This window comes from Chanos chanos, chromosome 1 (genome assembly GCF_902362185.1).
Source record: "Chanos chanos chromosome 1, fChaCha1.1, whole genome shotgun sequence".
In the NCBI taxonomy this organism is placed as follows: Eukaryota; Metazoa; Chordata; class Actinopteri; order Gonorynchiformes; family Chanidae; genus Chanos; species Chanos chanos.
Window position 1 is genome coordinate 10644917 of NC_044495.1, and position 17880 is coordinate 10662796.

General features: G+C 41.9%; 1 protein-coding gene across 1 annotated transcript; it reads left to right on the forward strand.

Moving 5' to 3' along the window:
* Nucleotides 1-1020: 1020 nt before the first annotated feature.
* setd3 (SET domain containing 3, actin histidine methyltransferase) lies at nucleotides 1021-17384 on the forward strand. The gene is made up of 13 exons (XM_030773041.1): nucleotides 1021-1061; nucleotides 2768-2898; nucleotides 3258-3350; nucleotides 3475-3623; nucleotides 4162-4234; nucleotides 4973-5229; nucleotides 11316-11374; nucleotides 12042-12156; nucleotides 13049-13123; nucleotides 14414-14580; nucleotides 15717-15802; nucleotides 16362-16522; nucleotides 16820-17384. Exons 2-13 carry the CDS (start codon nucleotides 2796-2798, stop codon nucleotides 17297-17299), a joined length of 1818 nt encoding a protein of 605 aa, XP_030628901.1. The 5' UTR covers nucleotides 1021-1061; nucleotides 2768-2795; the 3' UTR covers nucleotides 17300-17384.
* Nucleotides 17385-17880: the final 496 nt, after the last annotated feature.

Sequence of the window (17880 nt, forward strand, 5' to 3'; positions counted from 1 at the left end):
TTCTCGCGTTTTTCAGTGTGAGCAGGCAGGTATGGTTCAGTGTTAAATTCTCAGTAGGCGTGCAAGTCTTTCTGTATATATTTGTGAGTCTTCTGTATATGTAGCCTAGTCAAGACACTGTGTATATACATGCCTTATGTTGGAAAACACAACTTCTAAAATGCAAGCAAATATTTGTAATAAGTCAGAAGTAAAAGCATGTGAAAACACTACATATTTACTCGTTCTATCATGTTCCCACACACGAAATTACAAATGGCTTCTCAGGTGTCAGTCTAGATCAGGTCACAGCATTTACCTGCAAGCATTTTACCTGCTTGCTTACACAATATCACAATGTGTCACGATGTAAATTAAATTATAACACACGGAACTCTTCGTGCTCTGTGCACGCTTTCATATTCACCATTTCCATTACAGTTTCACCGACAAGTTTCAAAATCATATCTAACCCCAAAATATTGGTTTGAAGATACCGAAGACATCGAAATCATATTTAACGATAAAGATCAGATTCAGAGGGGTTTCTTGGTTTCTGTTTCGTCTTTCATTGCTGTTACACTAGTGTATCTCACAGCGAACCATTTTGACTTATCCAAACCCTTTTATGGTAATTTCACCTCTAAAGTAACTCCCAATCAGAAGACACAGATGAGTTTGGGGGTTTGTTTTGCGAAACCAACCTTGCAATTTACACGCGACCGATAGACTCCTTTTGTGACCAATTAAATGAAGGAAATGGGAACGGCCTTATATTTCACCAATCGGTGCAAAGCAAGTCTGAGCTAAAGCGTCATCACGTAAACTTGCATTTTAAACCAATTAGGAAACATTTAACCCCTAACACGTTGTGTTATAACCAATAGTAATGTATACACTGATTTCGAATGGGTGGGAAAACAGTATTTCTGCCCAATGATATCTATTCCAAGGGATTTGAGGGCGTGGTTTTTAATTTTTTTTTTTTTTAGAATGAATGACGGTTAGGCTACACTCTCAGACCCACTAGAGAGGATTGAATTCCAGGTTGACAGGAGCAGCACAGTGCAGTCAATTGGAAGGTAGTCACAGTAATGAAATACTTATTAAGAACCAACTCTGATAATTAGCCGAAGTTACGACATATTGCTAAAGATACTAATTGAATAATCCGAGTATTGTTGCTTCGTCGATTCAGAGCATTTTGAAATTCCTGTGCAAATTGCGAAACATCAAGCTAGCATGCTTGCTAGTAACCTAGCAAAGAGGCTAAAACAGCTAGTTGATACTTAACCAGTTTGCTAATAAGCTCATTCACTTACACTTTTGGATGGGTTCCGACTAATAGGATTCCCAACTGTAAAGTGTTGTTGATTTACTGATGGAAATGTAAGCTAAGTGTCGCTTGGATGTCTATGTTAGCTTGTATGGTGAAACACCCAGTCCAATTCTCTGCATTCGCTAGTTTTGCTCTGTGGTGGGCGTGATTGGGTTAGAAATCTTGAGACATTTTAATCCACCAGCTTGTTTTATCCCAGTTACCGTTTGTAATTTGGTTTTCAGCGTTGTGCTTGAAGAACTCATACATGGCATACATGGCATCTGGTTAATTAACCAGAATCTGTTTCTGTTATAAAAAGTCCTCCTCAATATGAGTAGTAAAGTCCATCAGTTCGTTGTGGAGTACGTTAAACCATTCTTTAAGTATTGTGCTGGACTAATTTCCCTGATACTATGTTTGACTGGTTAGTGTTTTTGCATTAATTTAATTAAAACGAAGTCCACACATAAAGGATAAATCACATAAAGCACATTTGGACATTTCCAAAATCGCAGATTTGTCTGATTTGTCTAAAATAAACGGTGACATTCATTTTGCCGGCAGTTTTAATTTGTTAACATGGGGGGGGGGGGGTCATTAGTCTGATATTTGAGTGCCCTCAGTTGTTTAGCTTACCTCCCTTGACTGCATACTATGATCTTTGTCGTCTGTACACTTTATTGTAACCATATGCTTTAAAGCCCATGTTTTAGATCATTTTGTAATAACATGGGATGTTATTACATTTTTCATTTGAAGATTTTGGTTGGATCAGTAGGGTTTCAGTCTTCAGTCCAATATGCACATACTACTCCCAGGCTTTTACAGCTCTGTGTCTGTGTTGCAGAAAGAGCATGCCACTGGGGCTGCAGTTTGAGGGATGCAGACAGCTGCAGAGGTGCTCACTTAGTGAGCACTACTTCAGAAAAGTGAAGGAACAGATGTAGATCAGTTGTGGATTCTTGATAGACATTTACTTGACACATAGTATTAATAGTAATTTCAGACATATATTACATCAAGGTAGGTTGTGCTTCTCTGTCATGCTTTGTGGAATAATTTGAATTGTTGCATTTTATGTAAAAGAGAGGGAAGAAAGAGTGTTGCTGAGGGAATGCTGTTGATAGAGTTATATAAATATATTAGCACTTACTGTATAAGCATCTCAAGTGCTTATGATTTGTTTCAGCTTGGTTGTGATTGTATTTGATTAAATTTATCCACGGATTTAGGATTAGACCCTTTGTTGGTCTTTTGGTCTTTGGTGCTCACTTTAAGAGCAGGAAAATCTCTAGACAATAAGCTTGCAACCTTTCTTGCTGGTCACATATGGAAAGTAGTCAAAAAAGAAAAAAAAACACCCCCTAGTGGACGCAGGGAGGAAATTAAATAGTAGTTTGCTTTAATTGTCTTAACTGATTTATTGATTGATTTGTTGTTTGGTTGTTTGTTTATTAAATAACACAGCAATCCTCAGCCCCAGTCCAGCCTGAAAATGGGTAAGAAGAGTCGAGTGAAGACTCAGAAGTCGGGAACAGGAGCCACAGCAGTGGTCTCCCCCAAAGAGATGATGAACTTCATCTCTGAACTCCTACAGAGTACGTTATCAGCTTCATTTTGTCCTCCTCACACATCTGAGATCATTTATAATGTGACATCACAAGAGAAACTGTTCATTAGATCAGTTTGCTCTCTTTATTTCTAAAATAATATTATTTTTGTTGAACTCCTCTTTTCTTACTCAATGAAACCTTAGTTTGGTAATAGTCAAGAAGAATGGAATTTGTTTAAGGAAAAAAAGTGTTTAGACTGCTTCTTTGAGATTGTTTTTCAGAATAGTGAAATCAAATAAACCAATCTGTTGCCTCACATTTCTTGGATTCGGATTTTATTAGTTTTGTTTTCTGGATTTAAAACGCACAGAAAATGAGCAATTTTTTTTTACTTCATCTTTCAGAATGCAGTAGCGCAGCCCCCTCCCCAGGGAAGGAATGGGAAGAATATGTACAGATTCGAGCCCTTGTGGAAAAGATCCGGAAAAAACAGAAAGGTACATCAGACCAAACCCTCCTGTGTGTCCTCTTGAGATTCCCTTGCGGGTAAACAGTGAAGTGATGAGTTTAGTGGTCTTTGACACAAAAATAAGTATGGTGCACATCCCCTCTGTCACACAGGAATCTCAGTTACTTTCGAGGGCAGCAGAGAGGATTACTTCCCAGAGCTGATGGCTTGGGCTGCAGCATGCGGAGCCTCCTGTGATGGCTTTGAGATCTCCAATTTTGGAGAGGAGGGCTATGGCCTCAAGGCTACCAGGGATATCAAGGTCTGTACAAACTCTATACAGCCTAAGCGTTAGTTAAGCCTTTGATACAATTTATGACAAAACTGCCTCAGAACATATCGAAACGTTTTACTGGGATTAATGGAACTGTGGTTATGGTATGTGGCTGTAAGAGTTGCAGACTATTGCAAACTACATTTGCTTAATAATATGCTAGAATAAAAAGATAGAATGATAAACTATGATGTGAACGTTACAGTTTTTCTTAATAGAGACAATGTGTCTGATCATTTTTTTTGTTCAGTCCTCAAGTTCAGTGCTCGAAGGACTGCAATGACATCTCAAAAGAACTAATGAGTTCCTTTTAAAAGATTGATCTTTCAGTGTAAGGGTCCGATCATTGTAATTGTAAGATTAGATTGGATTCACATTGCTCTGTATCCTTAGTCTGTAACAGATAGACTTTGTTGTGGCTTTGAGTCACTTGTTGTTCCGTTACTGTTCTACTAGTGTTTTATGCTCCTAAAAAGGACTGTCTTAGATAAAGATGTCTAGATAAAACCCTCTTTGTCATCCTCAGGCGGAAGAGCTGTTTCTGTGGATCCCCAGGAAAATGCTGATGACAGTGGAATCAGCCAAGACCTCTGTACTTGGTCAGTACGCTTGGAACCTAGAGCAGTTAGTCTGAAACCTGTTACGCTCTCAAATTCAGCGCAAATGAAGTGATGTTTTCTACTCTTTTAGAGGAAAGTCTGCATACAGTAAACACATTAGTGACTGTCTTTATTTTCACAGGGCTCTTTTAAATCAGATTTAAATCAGTTCTTTTGACTTTTTTGATTCACAGCAATCACAGGGTGTCTTGTTTTAAGTCAACAAGCTCTTATGATCTACATCTGATTATTGCTGGTTTCCAGATCCAGTGTAACCTGCCCATGGAGCTTGGCAGAAGCTCAGATTATTGTGTGTACCAGAAACTGTGCCGTTCATTTGAGCTATAGCACGCACAATCACGTGTATTTTTTGGAATGAAATCGTTCCCTGGAAATCTCATATATCTCAGAACCCCAGTCGTTTATCATCTGATAATCAGTACGGGATATTGCCTAGTTTACAAAGCATACACACCTAGATAGAAATAGAGACTGAAACCAGAGGCAGATCTTTTGTTCCTTGATAATAATCATACAAACAGCACTGCAGCTGTGATATGTAATATACAGTCAAATTTCTGTGAAAACACTCAAACACTCCTCTGTGTAGTTAGTAAAAAAACTGCACTTCTACATTTAAACGAAAGAAATGCACATTTTTTAAAATCATTTTTGCTGTTTTCATTTGGTTCACCGTCATGTACATAGCTTGACCGCAGTGTTCCGTGTGTGCTGCAGGTCCTCTGTACAGCCAGGACCGGATCCTCCAGGCCATGGGCAATGTCACTCTGGCCCTCCACCTGTTGTGTGAGAGGGCGAACCCTAACTCACCCTGGCTCCCCTACATTAAGACACTGCCCAGTGAGTATGACACGCCCTTGTACTTTGAGGAGGAGGAGGTGCGCCACCTGCTGGCAACCCAGGCTATACAGGATGTTCTGAGCCAGTACAAGAACACAGCACGTCAGTATGCCTACTTCTACAAAGTCATCCATGTAAGTCCCTCTCTTTACCCTTGCTACAAAGTTCAACTTCGACTTTTTTGGCCCCTCAAGTAATGTTAGTCAGGTTTGCTAGGCTGTTTGAAGTTTAAATGAGTTATACAGATAGCAAGCCAGCCACTAGATTTTTCACAGCACAATCGTTTGCTTGATCAATATTTAAGATATATTGTATTTTAAAATGATGTTGAGTTGCAGTGATGGCATGAATTTCCTCATGTTTACTTCCTCTGACGGTGGTGTGGTCACCGCTTAGTTCTGTGCTCTTTGTTTGGTGCATTTCCCCAGCACTTTTCTGGTTTTTGCTGATTGCAAGAACATTGTCTTAAAAACTCAGTGTTTCTCTCTGTGTCCAAGAATATTTCGGCCTTGTATTTGTTGAATTGTTTGATATTTTGATTTATGGCTAATTTACAGCTTTACTCTTCTGTTTTTATAAGTCAATTTTTTGTCATCTGGGTGTTCATCTATAATTTGGTGCCTTGACAAGTGTTCATATCGAACCCTGATCTTTCTGTGATAGTTAATAATGCTATTAGATTTTGCCTTGTTTGATTCCCTAAATGATTTGCAAAGCATCTTATGAACACCAGTCATTTATGAAATGTTTTTAAAAAATTATGAATCAGTGTGCCACAACTGAATGTTGTTTGCATTTAGGATTTAGAATTGACCTTCAGCATGTAATAAACTTCCCTTTGTTACATAACCACTTCTCTCTCCTTTGAAACTTGCTCAGTAACAGGATCCCATACAAAACCAGTTGGAATTTGATATTGTGATGAAGGAGGGCCTTTTTAAACCTGTGACTTTCCACTCCACGGTCGTGCGAGTAAAAATAGATGTCATTGTCAGTAGCTTTTCCAGGAGTACAGGTGTCCTTTACTCTGGCCGATGAGGTGAGGAAATCAGGTTGTAAGATGTTTCCAACTGTTGGCAGTATGTTGGAGATTGGTAAAAGGACATTTATAATGCCCTCTTGCACCCAATTTCCAGGGCTCAGATAAGCTGCCATTGACATGGCTCAGAGCTTAAACTGCAGTGCCACTACATGGCCAGCAGGTGAGCTCCTCGTCGACACAGGAGGAAGAATTTTCACAAATCCACCTAGAAATACACGTTAGAATTGTTACACATACACTTAAAAATACAGTTTCGTTTTTTTTACACTCATACTTGAAAATGGAATTTATACTTCAGGTTAAGTTGCATATGAATGGCACCATGCTCTCTCAGATTATCTCTGTGAAGAAGTGTGATTAGTAACCATGCACTAGATCAACTGTTAAGGTGCATAATGTCAAACCCTTGGTAGTATTATGCTAAACTCCTTTTCAGAGGGCATATTGTTCTGGAGATAGAGCTGGTTTGTTTCTTTTTAAATATCTCACTAAGTGTTGCATGACATTTACCTAAGTAAAGTACCCTTTCTCCATGTGTTAGCTTGGATATCGCAGTTGCAATTATCTTTTTTTTTTTTTTCTTATACGACTCAGATTATTGCTCTCTTTGCTCTTTAGTCCAGTGTTTGCTGTGAGTGTGACTGGTTAATGTAAAAGTCTAAAAGCAAGGCAGAAGCATAATTCAAGGCGTGTAGAGTTGAATTGGCCTTTGCAGTGCCTGGTTGTGGATTGCTGAATTTGAGCACATTTGATTCTCTTTGTCTTCAGAGCTCCTGATTAAATGACGTCTTGTCACTTCTTAGTCAGATGTTATTAAATTGCATAATATTACCCCATAATGAAATTTAAGTCTCCAATATTGTGATGGAAATCTCAAATATGCAGATTTGAAGTTATTAAATGACATTTTGAAACGACAATTCATTTAAGCATTATTTTGATCAGGCCAGTAAATATTGCCCCCGATTATGTTCCTATTATTGGCTATTAAAAAGTAATAACATACTCTGTTCCTCTAAATTTCACTCAAAATGTCTGCCTGCCCCTGCTATTTGTCTCTTTCATTAGATGACTGTCAATTAGGGAAAAAAATGGCTATTTCACATTACTGTCAAGATAAGGTATCAAATATTCATGGTAATCGTTAATGTATTTGTCATTTTCTCTTCTGTTCTTGTGGCATTTTTTATTAAATGTTTGGTAGTTCTCAGCTGAATGGAGATTTATAATTATACACCGAAGCTTTATTAGTTCTCCAGCAGAGTCTTGCCTTAATCAACTATATTTATGCCATTTTGCATACGCTAATATAACTATGAATGATAATTAACAAAGTAAATTTGTAATCTTATGTGAGGGCGTCTGCCGCTGAAAGCTTCTGTTACCAGTCTCACCTCACTCATCACCGAATTGTACAGTTAAGAACTCCACAGCGTTCTTTGCAGCACTTCAACAATTTCTCTTAAACGTGTCCATTAGATGGCAGAAGTGGGTTGCTCAGAAGTGGCTTGAAGTTCAGTGCATGCTGCAAAGACTAATTTACTACCGCCGAGCAGAGTTGATAGTGCTTAAGAAGCTCATAATTATGTTGGCTCAGGAGAGCAACTTAAAACAGTATACATGTTTTCGTCATTATAGTAGATTATCCTGAAAGTCTCAGAAATTACTTTGACTAATGGTTGACTTACAAAGTCATCTTTTAATGTAGCAGGTACTTATAACTCCACTCTCACAAGACAGGCATAGATAAGGTGGGAGTGAAATGTATGTGTGTGGTTGGTTGAATCTGTAGTTTCAGTGGGTGTTTTTGAAGTGTGTGAGTGTGTGTGCGCGCGTGTGTGTGCGCGCGCGGGATCCATACTCGGTGGCCCCTCGGTGAGTGTCCTGTCCGCACGCCTCGCCTTTTCCTCTGCTCAGGTTGGGAGCCGATGTCACTGTAATGACTACTGTCAATGTCAGCCTCTCTTCTGAGGCGGCCGCAGATGACCGGGCTGGAAAATTAGCTTGTCGCATTGGCTTTGAATTGAATTGACCTGATTGTACCTTCCGCACATGTTGAGAAGGAGACTGACAACCCCCCCCCCCCTCTTCCTCCCCTCTCTCCCCCTCCCCATTCTCTTTTATTCTGCCTTTCCCATCCCTACCCCCTTTTGCCGGGATGGGCAGAAGAAGAGAGGCCCTGTGTCCACAGGAATTGGGAGCTTTTTATATATATTTGCCTGTGTGAAGAGGGATAGGCTGTTGTCAACGTCGGATACGCTCTGAGGCGTATCTGAGTGCCTGCGCTGTCCGCAGGGGACCAATGATAGCCGTGCAGTTCTCACTGGGGCTACGAGATTGTGTGTGTGTGTGTGCGAGGGTGGGGGGGAGGTGGACCTCATAAGGTGACCCCAGTATGCAGCGAATGCAAAGTAACCTTGGAGTGCTGCATCTGCTGCTGTTGATGAGAAATGAATGGTGTCCCTGTGGTATGGGCTCAATTCCCCTCCCTGTATCTGTGAAGATATTTGTCTGACCTTCCTGATGTGGATGGGAAAATGAAAGAGAGTAGGAGAGAGATCTTCACATCCAAAAAGCCATTGTGCAGAGGGTGTGTAGTACTTTTCTTTTTTTTTTCCTCATGAACCAAAATCAGTATTCTTGTTGTCAAACACAAAAATCAACATGCAATCAAAAATTGATAAATGACCCCCTGAAATTGCACGTTTCAAATAAAAAAAAAAATGAGAGAGAGAGAGAGAGAGAGAAGGGGGGGAAAAAGTAAATGCGGAGAGTCCAGCAAATTGCTGAGGGGTATTTGTCAGAGTTTCTGAGTGCTCACCACCTGGGCGGCGGAAGCTCACGGCCAATGCCTCTCAGATTTGTGGAAAGGCCTCCTGCAGGACATCAGCCAATTAGCGCTCTTTCCCGTGGCCTCGTTAAGGAGAGCTACAGCTCTGCGTGAGAGCTTTTGTTTTCTAATTGATTTACAGGACCGCTTCCCGCCCTCTCGCCTCTCTGAGCGGCCGTACCAGTGCCTACTCCACTGTGGCGCATGATGAATTGCCTCTCTCTGGTGATGCTAATGCATCAAGAGCTCAACCTGCAGCAGCACTGTGGCTCCCCTATCTACTAAAACTACACCTCATCTCATCTTCAACACATTCCAAAAACTACCCCAGACATTCTGTCCTCTCTGTCCGCACCCCTCCACCCTTTCTTCTCTCTAAGACCACAGCAGGTCCTGCTTCAGGCTGCACTTAGGCTAAAACCAGGACCGCTTCATCAAAGTTCTGAAGGCCCTCTATCATGAACGGTTTTCCCCTCACCCCTGGAGGTTTATTGCTCGATTGCAGTAATTATTGCTGTAATTGAATCTATTTAGCTAGTCAGGCACTCAGGCCTTTTGAGTTTGCAGATCTCTGAGGGCTTGGAAAGCCATTAATGGCTCTTTAACCCTTTCAAGCTGCCTTGTGAAGAATGGGGTATTTCTGGACCATTTTTCATTCGGCTGGATTCTTTCGGCACGTCTTCCCTTCACGACATGAAGGTCCAGAGATGAGAGGCTCCTCACCTCCTTCCAGAGATATGCCCCATTACATCCCACAAACCTGTAATACGCTAATACACTTAGCTTCCCCCACCCTCCAAAAAGAAAAAAAAAAAAAAGATGTTGGGCTCCAACTAAGGCCCCTGCATTCTGGCTCTAGCCTCACTAGCCTCTTATCTTTTAATGGTTGTCCATCAGAGTATGTAAGCACGGCTTCAAAGCTGGGCTGGTTTGCAGTCAGACTGTAGTCCATCAGCACTTCCACAGAGGAGAGGGGGGTGGGGGGGGTGTTTGGCGTTCTCTGTTATTATTACCCGTCTCAATATTTAGGGACATCCTGTCGACCTTCGTCTGCACCGGACTACCTTATCATGGGGGCCGTGTATGCTCCTCCCCACCCCCCCTTGTCTGAAGGGGATGGTGTTTATGCCTGCTGGCTCAGGTGGAGGAGAAGGAAAGAGGAGTTGGACCGAGCGTGAGCTCTCTCACTTTACTGTAGGTATGAATCAGTGTCACTGCCGGACCAGCTCCATTATTGCCGCTGAACAAAGCCAGAGGCAAGGATGTGATGTGACCACTCGCTTACCTTTAGCACCACTGTCTCTACCAAGTGTGTGCATGTGAGAGTGTGTTCCAACCTAGCCAGGGCAAGTACAAGGCCAGCTCAATTAGTGTCAGCCAAGTCGATTAATGGGAACAGACATGAAAGGTAAAAAAAAAAAAAAAAAAAGAAAAAGTTAGGTATCACCTGGTTTTGATTCATGCCTGTCTTAATGTTGGATAAACCCTCTCCCTTTACATCTTTTTTTCTCATGAGGATAGATAAATATCCTGAAGTCACCTCGAAACTCTTTTGTATATTATTGCTTACATAGAAGCTGGTTATTAGCACAGTATGACAAATGCATTATTTGAATAATGATTATAATTTTGCTACACTTGGCTGATTAGTGGTCTTCCCACTGAATAAATCATTGTTTGCCAAAAATATCTTGTTGGGAGCTTAAATAAGCACAGAACATATATATTTCTTCTAAGAGGACAAAGAGTAGTATGTAGAAAGGCATGAGTGCACCTGTGTGGGGGAACAGAGCTGTATGGTTCACCCTTGGATTCATACCATAGTTTATTTTTATGACTCATTTTGCATGTTCAGGAAGGTGCTACAGGCAGCTGAATTAGGGCCTGGCATTCTTGGTTTTCTCTCTCTCTCTATCTCTCTCTCTCTCTCTCTTTCTCTCTTTTTATTTCTTCTCAGGAATGGAGTTTTTTCTCTATGACACCCGGTGTAAATGAGCCCTTGGAGGGAGAGAGTCTGTGGCTTTAAATGTAGATTTCTGTGGCACCAGTGGCTCTCTGTCACCTAAATTGATGAAGCAGATTTATGACGGCTGCTGGGCACAACAAATTAAGTTGACAGTGATGTATGGGGGGCTAATGCCACCATGATCCCACCATAGCACCACTGGACGCTCCCCGCTTCACTACGTTCTTGTTAGGATCTGTTAGGCAGCCACATAATGAAATTCCACTGACTGATTTGTGTTTTTTCGCTCTCTCTCTCTCTCTCCTTCTTTTCCCTCCATCTCTCTTTCTCTTTCTTCTCTCTTTCTCTTGTATTTTCTCTGTTCTTCACCTTCAATCCCCAGACTCATCCAAATGCCAGCAAACTGCCCTTGAAGGATGCTTTTACTTTTGATGACTACAGGTTGGTGTGAATGTGTCTTCTGCCTCTTGAATTGGAACCTCTACCGCCCATGACCAAAAAGAAAGAAAGGAAGAGAAAAGAAAAAAAAGAATGGTGTTAGGATAGATTCTGTGACATAAAATAGTGTCTCAGCATGGGGTATTTGTTCTCATTGTTCTTTCATTAAGGCTGAATTATCTTTGAGGGAATAATTTATCACGGATCTCCTTTTATCTTCAGGTTGTTGAATATGACGCAAGTTTCTGCTCTCGTTGGGTAACACTTTCTGGGAGCGAAGTAGCATCTGGTCATAGCTAATGTTGTCCTCAGAATCTTTCTTGAGGATGTTTAAAATGTTACCTATTCAATAGCAATCAGATCGTTGTCTGTTTGTTACTCATAGTAAGTGCAGTAAGTTGGTCTGATGTGTGCTAAAAGCCCTTGTCATGATATAAAATGGGATGTATGACACAGGATTGACCAGTAGATGGGCTAATTAGACTTCTCTTACCTTCTTGTAGCAGCCTGAAATATCATTTTAGTTGCATTTTTACAGAAAGCCAGGGAACCTTTAAAGTATTGTTCAAAATTTGACTTCTCCTTGGATAACAGAAGATTAAGATTGTCATTGTGAATTATTAACGGTTGCTGCAGTGAAAAAACAAATGATTGGCTCTGTTTACGTCAGGTGGGCAGTGTCCTCCGTGATGACCCGTCAGAACCAGATCCCCACTGAAGACGGCAGTCGAGTCACACTTGCCCTCATCCCACTGTGGGACATGTGTAACCATACCAATGGACTGGTGAGTCTACTATATCAAAAGGTACCGCCCACTGGTTCCTGATTGGTCAGTCAGTGGGTTCAAAATTGGTCCTGGTCCCGAGTTTTGAAGGTGGGTTAGGAATGTGAAGAGTTTTGAATCATAAGAAGTGTTTATATAATGTGAAGATGGTGTTGTGACTCAGTTTAGCAGTTTTACATGTGTTGCAGTTATGAAGTGCTCTAGAAATGTGGAGAAACAAAACTATTTCCCTGAAAGCCTCTGTGTTTATTGCACATGTATCTCAAGAGATCTCTTATATTTATTTGTGTAATTTGTCTTTGATTGTATTCAGTGCCTTTTGCCACAGAGCAATATATTGGCTCCTTTTGCATTTGTGCGAAATGCATTTATATCCTAAAATGAAATTTTCTTTTGAATCGTCATTTGTACTGAAAAAGGGAGTCATTAAGAGGCTTAATGAAATGCCCTATTTTGTATTCCTCTGGTTTAGTTTTAATAAAAATATATTGTTGCTGAAATGCTTTTCTTTGTCTTGAAGCTATTACAATTAAGTTATGGTTAATTTAATTGTTTTAATTTCTGCTTGTTTGTAAAGTTTTCTTGGATTCACATTAGTAGAATAATATCTATCAGTAAGTGTTTTTATTGTATGAGATTATGTGACCACATTTTTTTTAAATATTCTTTCTGTTTATTTAATTTATTTTTCTGGTCAAAGGCCATAACTTTTAATGGCTGTGTAATTTCTGGTCATGTGATGATTCTGTCAAACAGTCAGTGTGCTAAAAGTGAGACGTCTGCAACACTTTACCCGCACATTTACAACAGACTGTAGTACAGAGCTCACTGCTTTAACACTGTACTTGTTTTTTTTGTTAACAGAACTAAAATCATGTTTTTGTCCACATAGATTACGACTGGTTACAACCTAGAGGACGATAGGTGTGAATGTGTGGCTCTTCAGGATTACAAAGAAAACGAACAGGTCAGTCCAATCACATACTAGTCCACCGGTCAATGCCTTCAACTCACATTTAACCATTCTCACTGGTCGCTGGACTTGGGCAATAGTTTGTGATGGTGAAGGATAAAATGACGGGTAGACTTGTTCAGTACTTAAGCACATCCACCTCATGTTTTCTTATGTTTACGTTTTCCATTCACACACTCTCACCCTCACATGCTTCATGGTTTTTTTTTTTTTTTTTAAAGTTATTATTTACTTTTGGCCGTCCCCTCGGCTGTGTGATGCGTTTATCAGCCAGCGGCCATTACAGCTGCCCGTGGGTAATATCAGTGGTGAGGTATTCAGATCCAGCCATGGGCACATGCTGACAGGCAAGGTAGACATCCCCTCTCTCTCTCTCCAGAGTGGGAATTATTTGATAAGATTCGGGGAGACAGCCGGTGGAGAAAAAGGGACTGCGGGGACCGTGGAGTGGGACTTGGAAGGAGGGGGGGCGGCTTTTGGGAGCACGAAGCCGAGCCGTTTGATCCTTGATTCTTGTTGCAGATTTTGCGCAGGGCCAGAGCAGGCTGAGAGAGACTTAGCTGATCTCCTCTCCTTCTCTTTCCCAGTGCTGTGCTTTATCTCTCTCTCTCTCTCTCTCTCTCTCACCCTCTCTCTCTCTCTCTCTCTCTCTCTCCCTCTCTCCCTCCCCACTCCGCTATCTGGAAATGCTGCCAATGTAATGTGGAGGGGGCAGCGGTGAGCGGTGTGCAGAAGGATGGGACTGAGGGATTCAGGCAGTGGAATAAGTTTTGTAGGCTGATTTGCTGCCGTGTAATGTTTTCTCCCTCCGGTTCCTCCGGCGCAGAACTCTTGTATTCAGGCTAAACTCACTCCTGAGCTCGTTCACATGACGCCGGTCCCATCAGATCAGCAGACACATCTGGCCTGGCACATGCTTACAGCTGGTCAAAACCTGCAACATGTGCTCCGTTTAGCACTGGGCGGCCCTTTACCTTCAGAGCCTGCAGGGTTTTTCCTCCTGCCCCAGTCGTACCCAAATCATGCCTCAGTACACCTGATCCTACCGCTCAGGGCCTCAGCATGACTTTGATTAGCTGAACCACATTTGTTGGTGAGAGTTTGGACCCAATGCTTTCATCCACTGTGGTTTTCCTCCAGGAGGTTGCTCCAGTTTCATATATGAAGTCTTGACATTGCTTTGTTTTAAGGTTGCTATGTTTGAGGGTTTTTACCTATTACAAGGCCAACCTAACGCAAACGTAAAAAACGACGTGTTTACGGGTTTCTGATTATTTTCCTCAGATCTACATTTTCTATGGCACGAGGTCCAACGCAGAGTTTGTGATCCACAATGGTTTCTTCTTTGAGGACAACGCTCACGACCGAGTGAAGGTTAAACTGGGCGTGAGCAAGAGTGAACGTCTGTATGCGATGAAGGCTGAGGTTCTCGCCCGTGCTGGCATTCCTTCGTAAGTACATTCCCACGCTTAAATACAACAACGTAATAAATAGATTCACCCTTTAAGACTCACGTACCTTGTAAAACGTTATTGTAATATGGCTCTCATTTTTTGTTGTTGCATATTTAATACGCACTTAAGCTGCCAAATATTGCACATTATGCATCATCACTGAGTGCTGACATATTGGAGATAATTTCCAGTGGGGGTTAGGATATGAGCAAGTACAGTGAATAAAGCTGTGGATCCCTCTCTTCTGGCGTCCTTATCTTGAGTGGCTTCATTATTTCATCATTACCCTATTAAAAAACAACATTCTCTCCCTGACATTTCTGATGAGATGCTTTTAATCTCTTATTGATTGTTTTCTTAATTCCGCAGCGAAATTCAATTAAGTACATTGTTCTTTATTGATATCCTCCCTCCCTTCTAGCCTCGCGTGTTTCTGATTGAATGGCGCAGTACGCGCTCAAAGATTACAGTGAACTGTCACCTCTACGGCTTTAATTATTCCCTGGGTTGAATAAAAACCCGTGGAGGGTAATTGGTCTTATTGTGCGGTGGTTTTTACTTCAGTTCAGTTCAGGAGAGACACCTTGTTTATGAGGGTTAAGCTTGCCCTCTCTGATTCACACTCTGTAAAGCAAAGGCCAGGGCAGAATTGAATTGTAACAGCTCTATAATGTCTTTGTGGTGTCATATTGTCGTCCTGTGTATACACTGCAATATATGAAGGTTTTACCAGTCTTGTATTACCTTTGGCCCTGGTTAAGGTGTAGAAACAGAGAGCCCTCCCTTTTCAACCGGGGTTAAAATCAGTGGAACCAAAGATCACTGATGTGCTTCAGTAATTAAATGGTGAATTATAAATGATTGAGTGTTTTTAAAAATGCATCAGGTTCAGTTGCCTCCCATCACTTCAGATCAATCAGCTGTTAGGTGTGGGGAGGTTGAGTGGTAGTCTTTTGCAGGTGGGGGGCATCTATTAGCAGCTGCCTCCCTGTCCGTTACGCTTGTATTAATTGGGGTGTAATTTGGATAGAAGAAATAGCTGATGTTGAGTAATGTGATCACAAACCTAAACCTTGTTTTTTTTGTTGTTTTCTTTTGTTTGTTTGTTTGTTTTTTGTTTTTTTCTCCCATAGTTCCAGTGTTTTTGCACTACATTGCAGTGAGCCACCCATCTCCGCCCAGCTCCTTGCTTTCCTACGTGTCTTCTGCATGACTGAAGGTAAGAGACCCCCTTACAGCCCAGTGGTAAAGCCAGCTTGGCATTAGGGCTTCCCTGTGGCTGTCTGCCGGCTTCCAGGCCATGAAACATGAGCCTCTGTTGCAGCACTCAGCCACTGATCCCTACACGAAGGCTGAGGAACTATCCCATAGGTGTTTAATTGATCAAGACAGTCCAACAGATGTGGTGAAGGAATGATCCCAGGCCGGTGAAATATTCATAAGCATGTATGCAGAAGGAGTTTGTGTCATAAATCCCATGAAGCAAGGCCGTGTCCTCTGGCAAGACCTCTTAAGGCAGAGCAATATATTATTCAGACTTTGCATGTTAATTTTTTAAAAGGGACTGTAGCCCATGTAGAGGAGGGAGCTCCCTCTTTACAGATCTGACACGATGCTGCGCTACGCACACATTAAGCGCTCATTTCGCAGGCCTTTCATCTCTTTACCAGCCGGGTAATCGTACCTTACATAATCGCTCCAGATCAAACCGCGAGTGCTCACCGGTCCAAGCACACGATTAGATATTTAACCAGTGAGGTGTGTGCTTCTGATTGCAGAAGAACTCAAGGACTACCTGGTGGGAGAGCATGCCATCAACAAGATCTTCACTTTGGGCAACACTGAATTTCCTGTCAGCTGGGAGAACGAGATAAAGCTTTGGACCTTCCTGGAGACGCGTGCTGCCCTGCTCCTCAAGACGTACAAAAGCACATCCGAGGTGCTAATCCCACCTCTCACATTCTTCTATGCGGTCACTTGTGTGCCGTTTTATCAGATTATCATTAAAATGTCCAATTGTTTTCGTTGAGAATCAACAGTCAGCATAAGGATAAACGACAAGCCAAACTTAATTATAGGAACCGGGGCATTCGTTAGACAACGAGAACTTTCATTGGGCGAATTTTGTTGGTGAACAAAATACCCAGATACACCGCATTCTGTTTGACTGGGTTCTTGAGTTTAACAGTGTCGTGTAGCTGTATCTGATTTTGTGTAATACTGATTCGTGTTGCAGGAGGACCGGTCCATGCTGGAGAAGCCAGACCTGACTTTTCACTCCCGCGTGGCCATAAAGCTGCGACTTGCCGAAAAGGAAATTCTGGAGCGAGCTGCGGCCAGCGGCAAGGCCAAGCGACTGCACTTCCAGGAAAAGCTTGAGGAGGGCGCTGCGCTGCCCCTTTACGAGGAGAGTGATATCGCCTTGTTGGAGAACGCCGATGCCAAGCTGCCCATCATCCTCCGCAAGCTGGAGGAAGAGGACGAGCGCGTGGAGCAGCAGCTGAACCTGGTTCAGGCCGAAACCGAGGCCCACACGGCCACGCTGGACACCCCAGAGACTCCCCTCCTCAACGGGGAGCGCAAAGAGCTCAGCGACGCCCAGCAGCAACTCCCAGATCTAGACCACAAGGCGGTGGAAGAGAAAGAGGCCCAACCTTACCAAGATGACCCTAGTGCCCAACGAACTGGAGACAAACCCAAAGAGAAGGGTGAATAGTCAGGCCGTGGGCAGAACACTCACTCCCGCCATTTATTTATTTTTGTTTTAGTGACTCACCAGAATACAGAAGGAGTGAGAGAATTCTAACTAAAATGGCAGATTTGTTTTGTTTTTGTTTTTTTTTTGTTTAATAGTTCCCAATGGCTTTTTTTTTTTTTTTTTTAAAGAAGGTACTCTGAAAGGAGACTAGTATGTGCTGCTAGTATGTGCTGAGTCTTGAGGAGTGAAGCCTGCCATTGTCCGTCATGTTTTGTTGGAAGTTTTAACTGTGCCACACCGGTTTCTGTTCTTTGAAAGAGGTTTGTTCGAGGTGCCCACTGAGATACCCCAGATAGCATATGGCTTGAAGAACCATGAGTCATCAGTCATATAATACTTGTGTCTTGGCTCTAGTTATTCTTTTGAATTACGTGTTCTGTTGCATTGATGGCCTGTTACAGATTTATTTTATGAATGTCCCATTTAAGAAAAGGGTGAATGTATGTGTTCCTGCTGCAGTGGTTCTCTAGCCTTCTTTGTAAATGCGTAAAGAAGTTTTTTTTTTTTTTTTCTTTTAAATTGTTTGAGACAGGCTGACT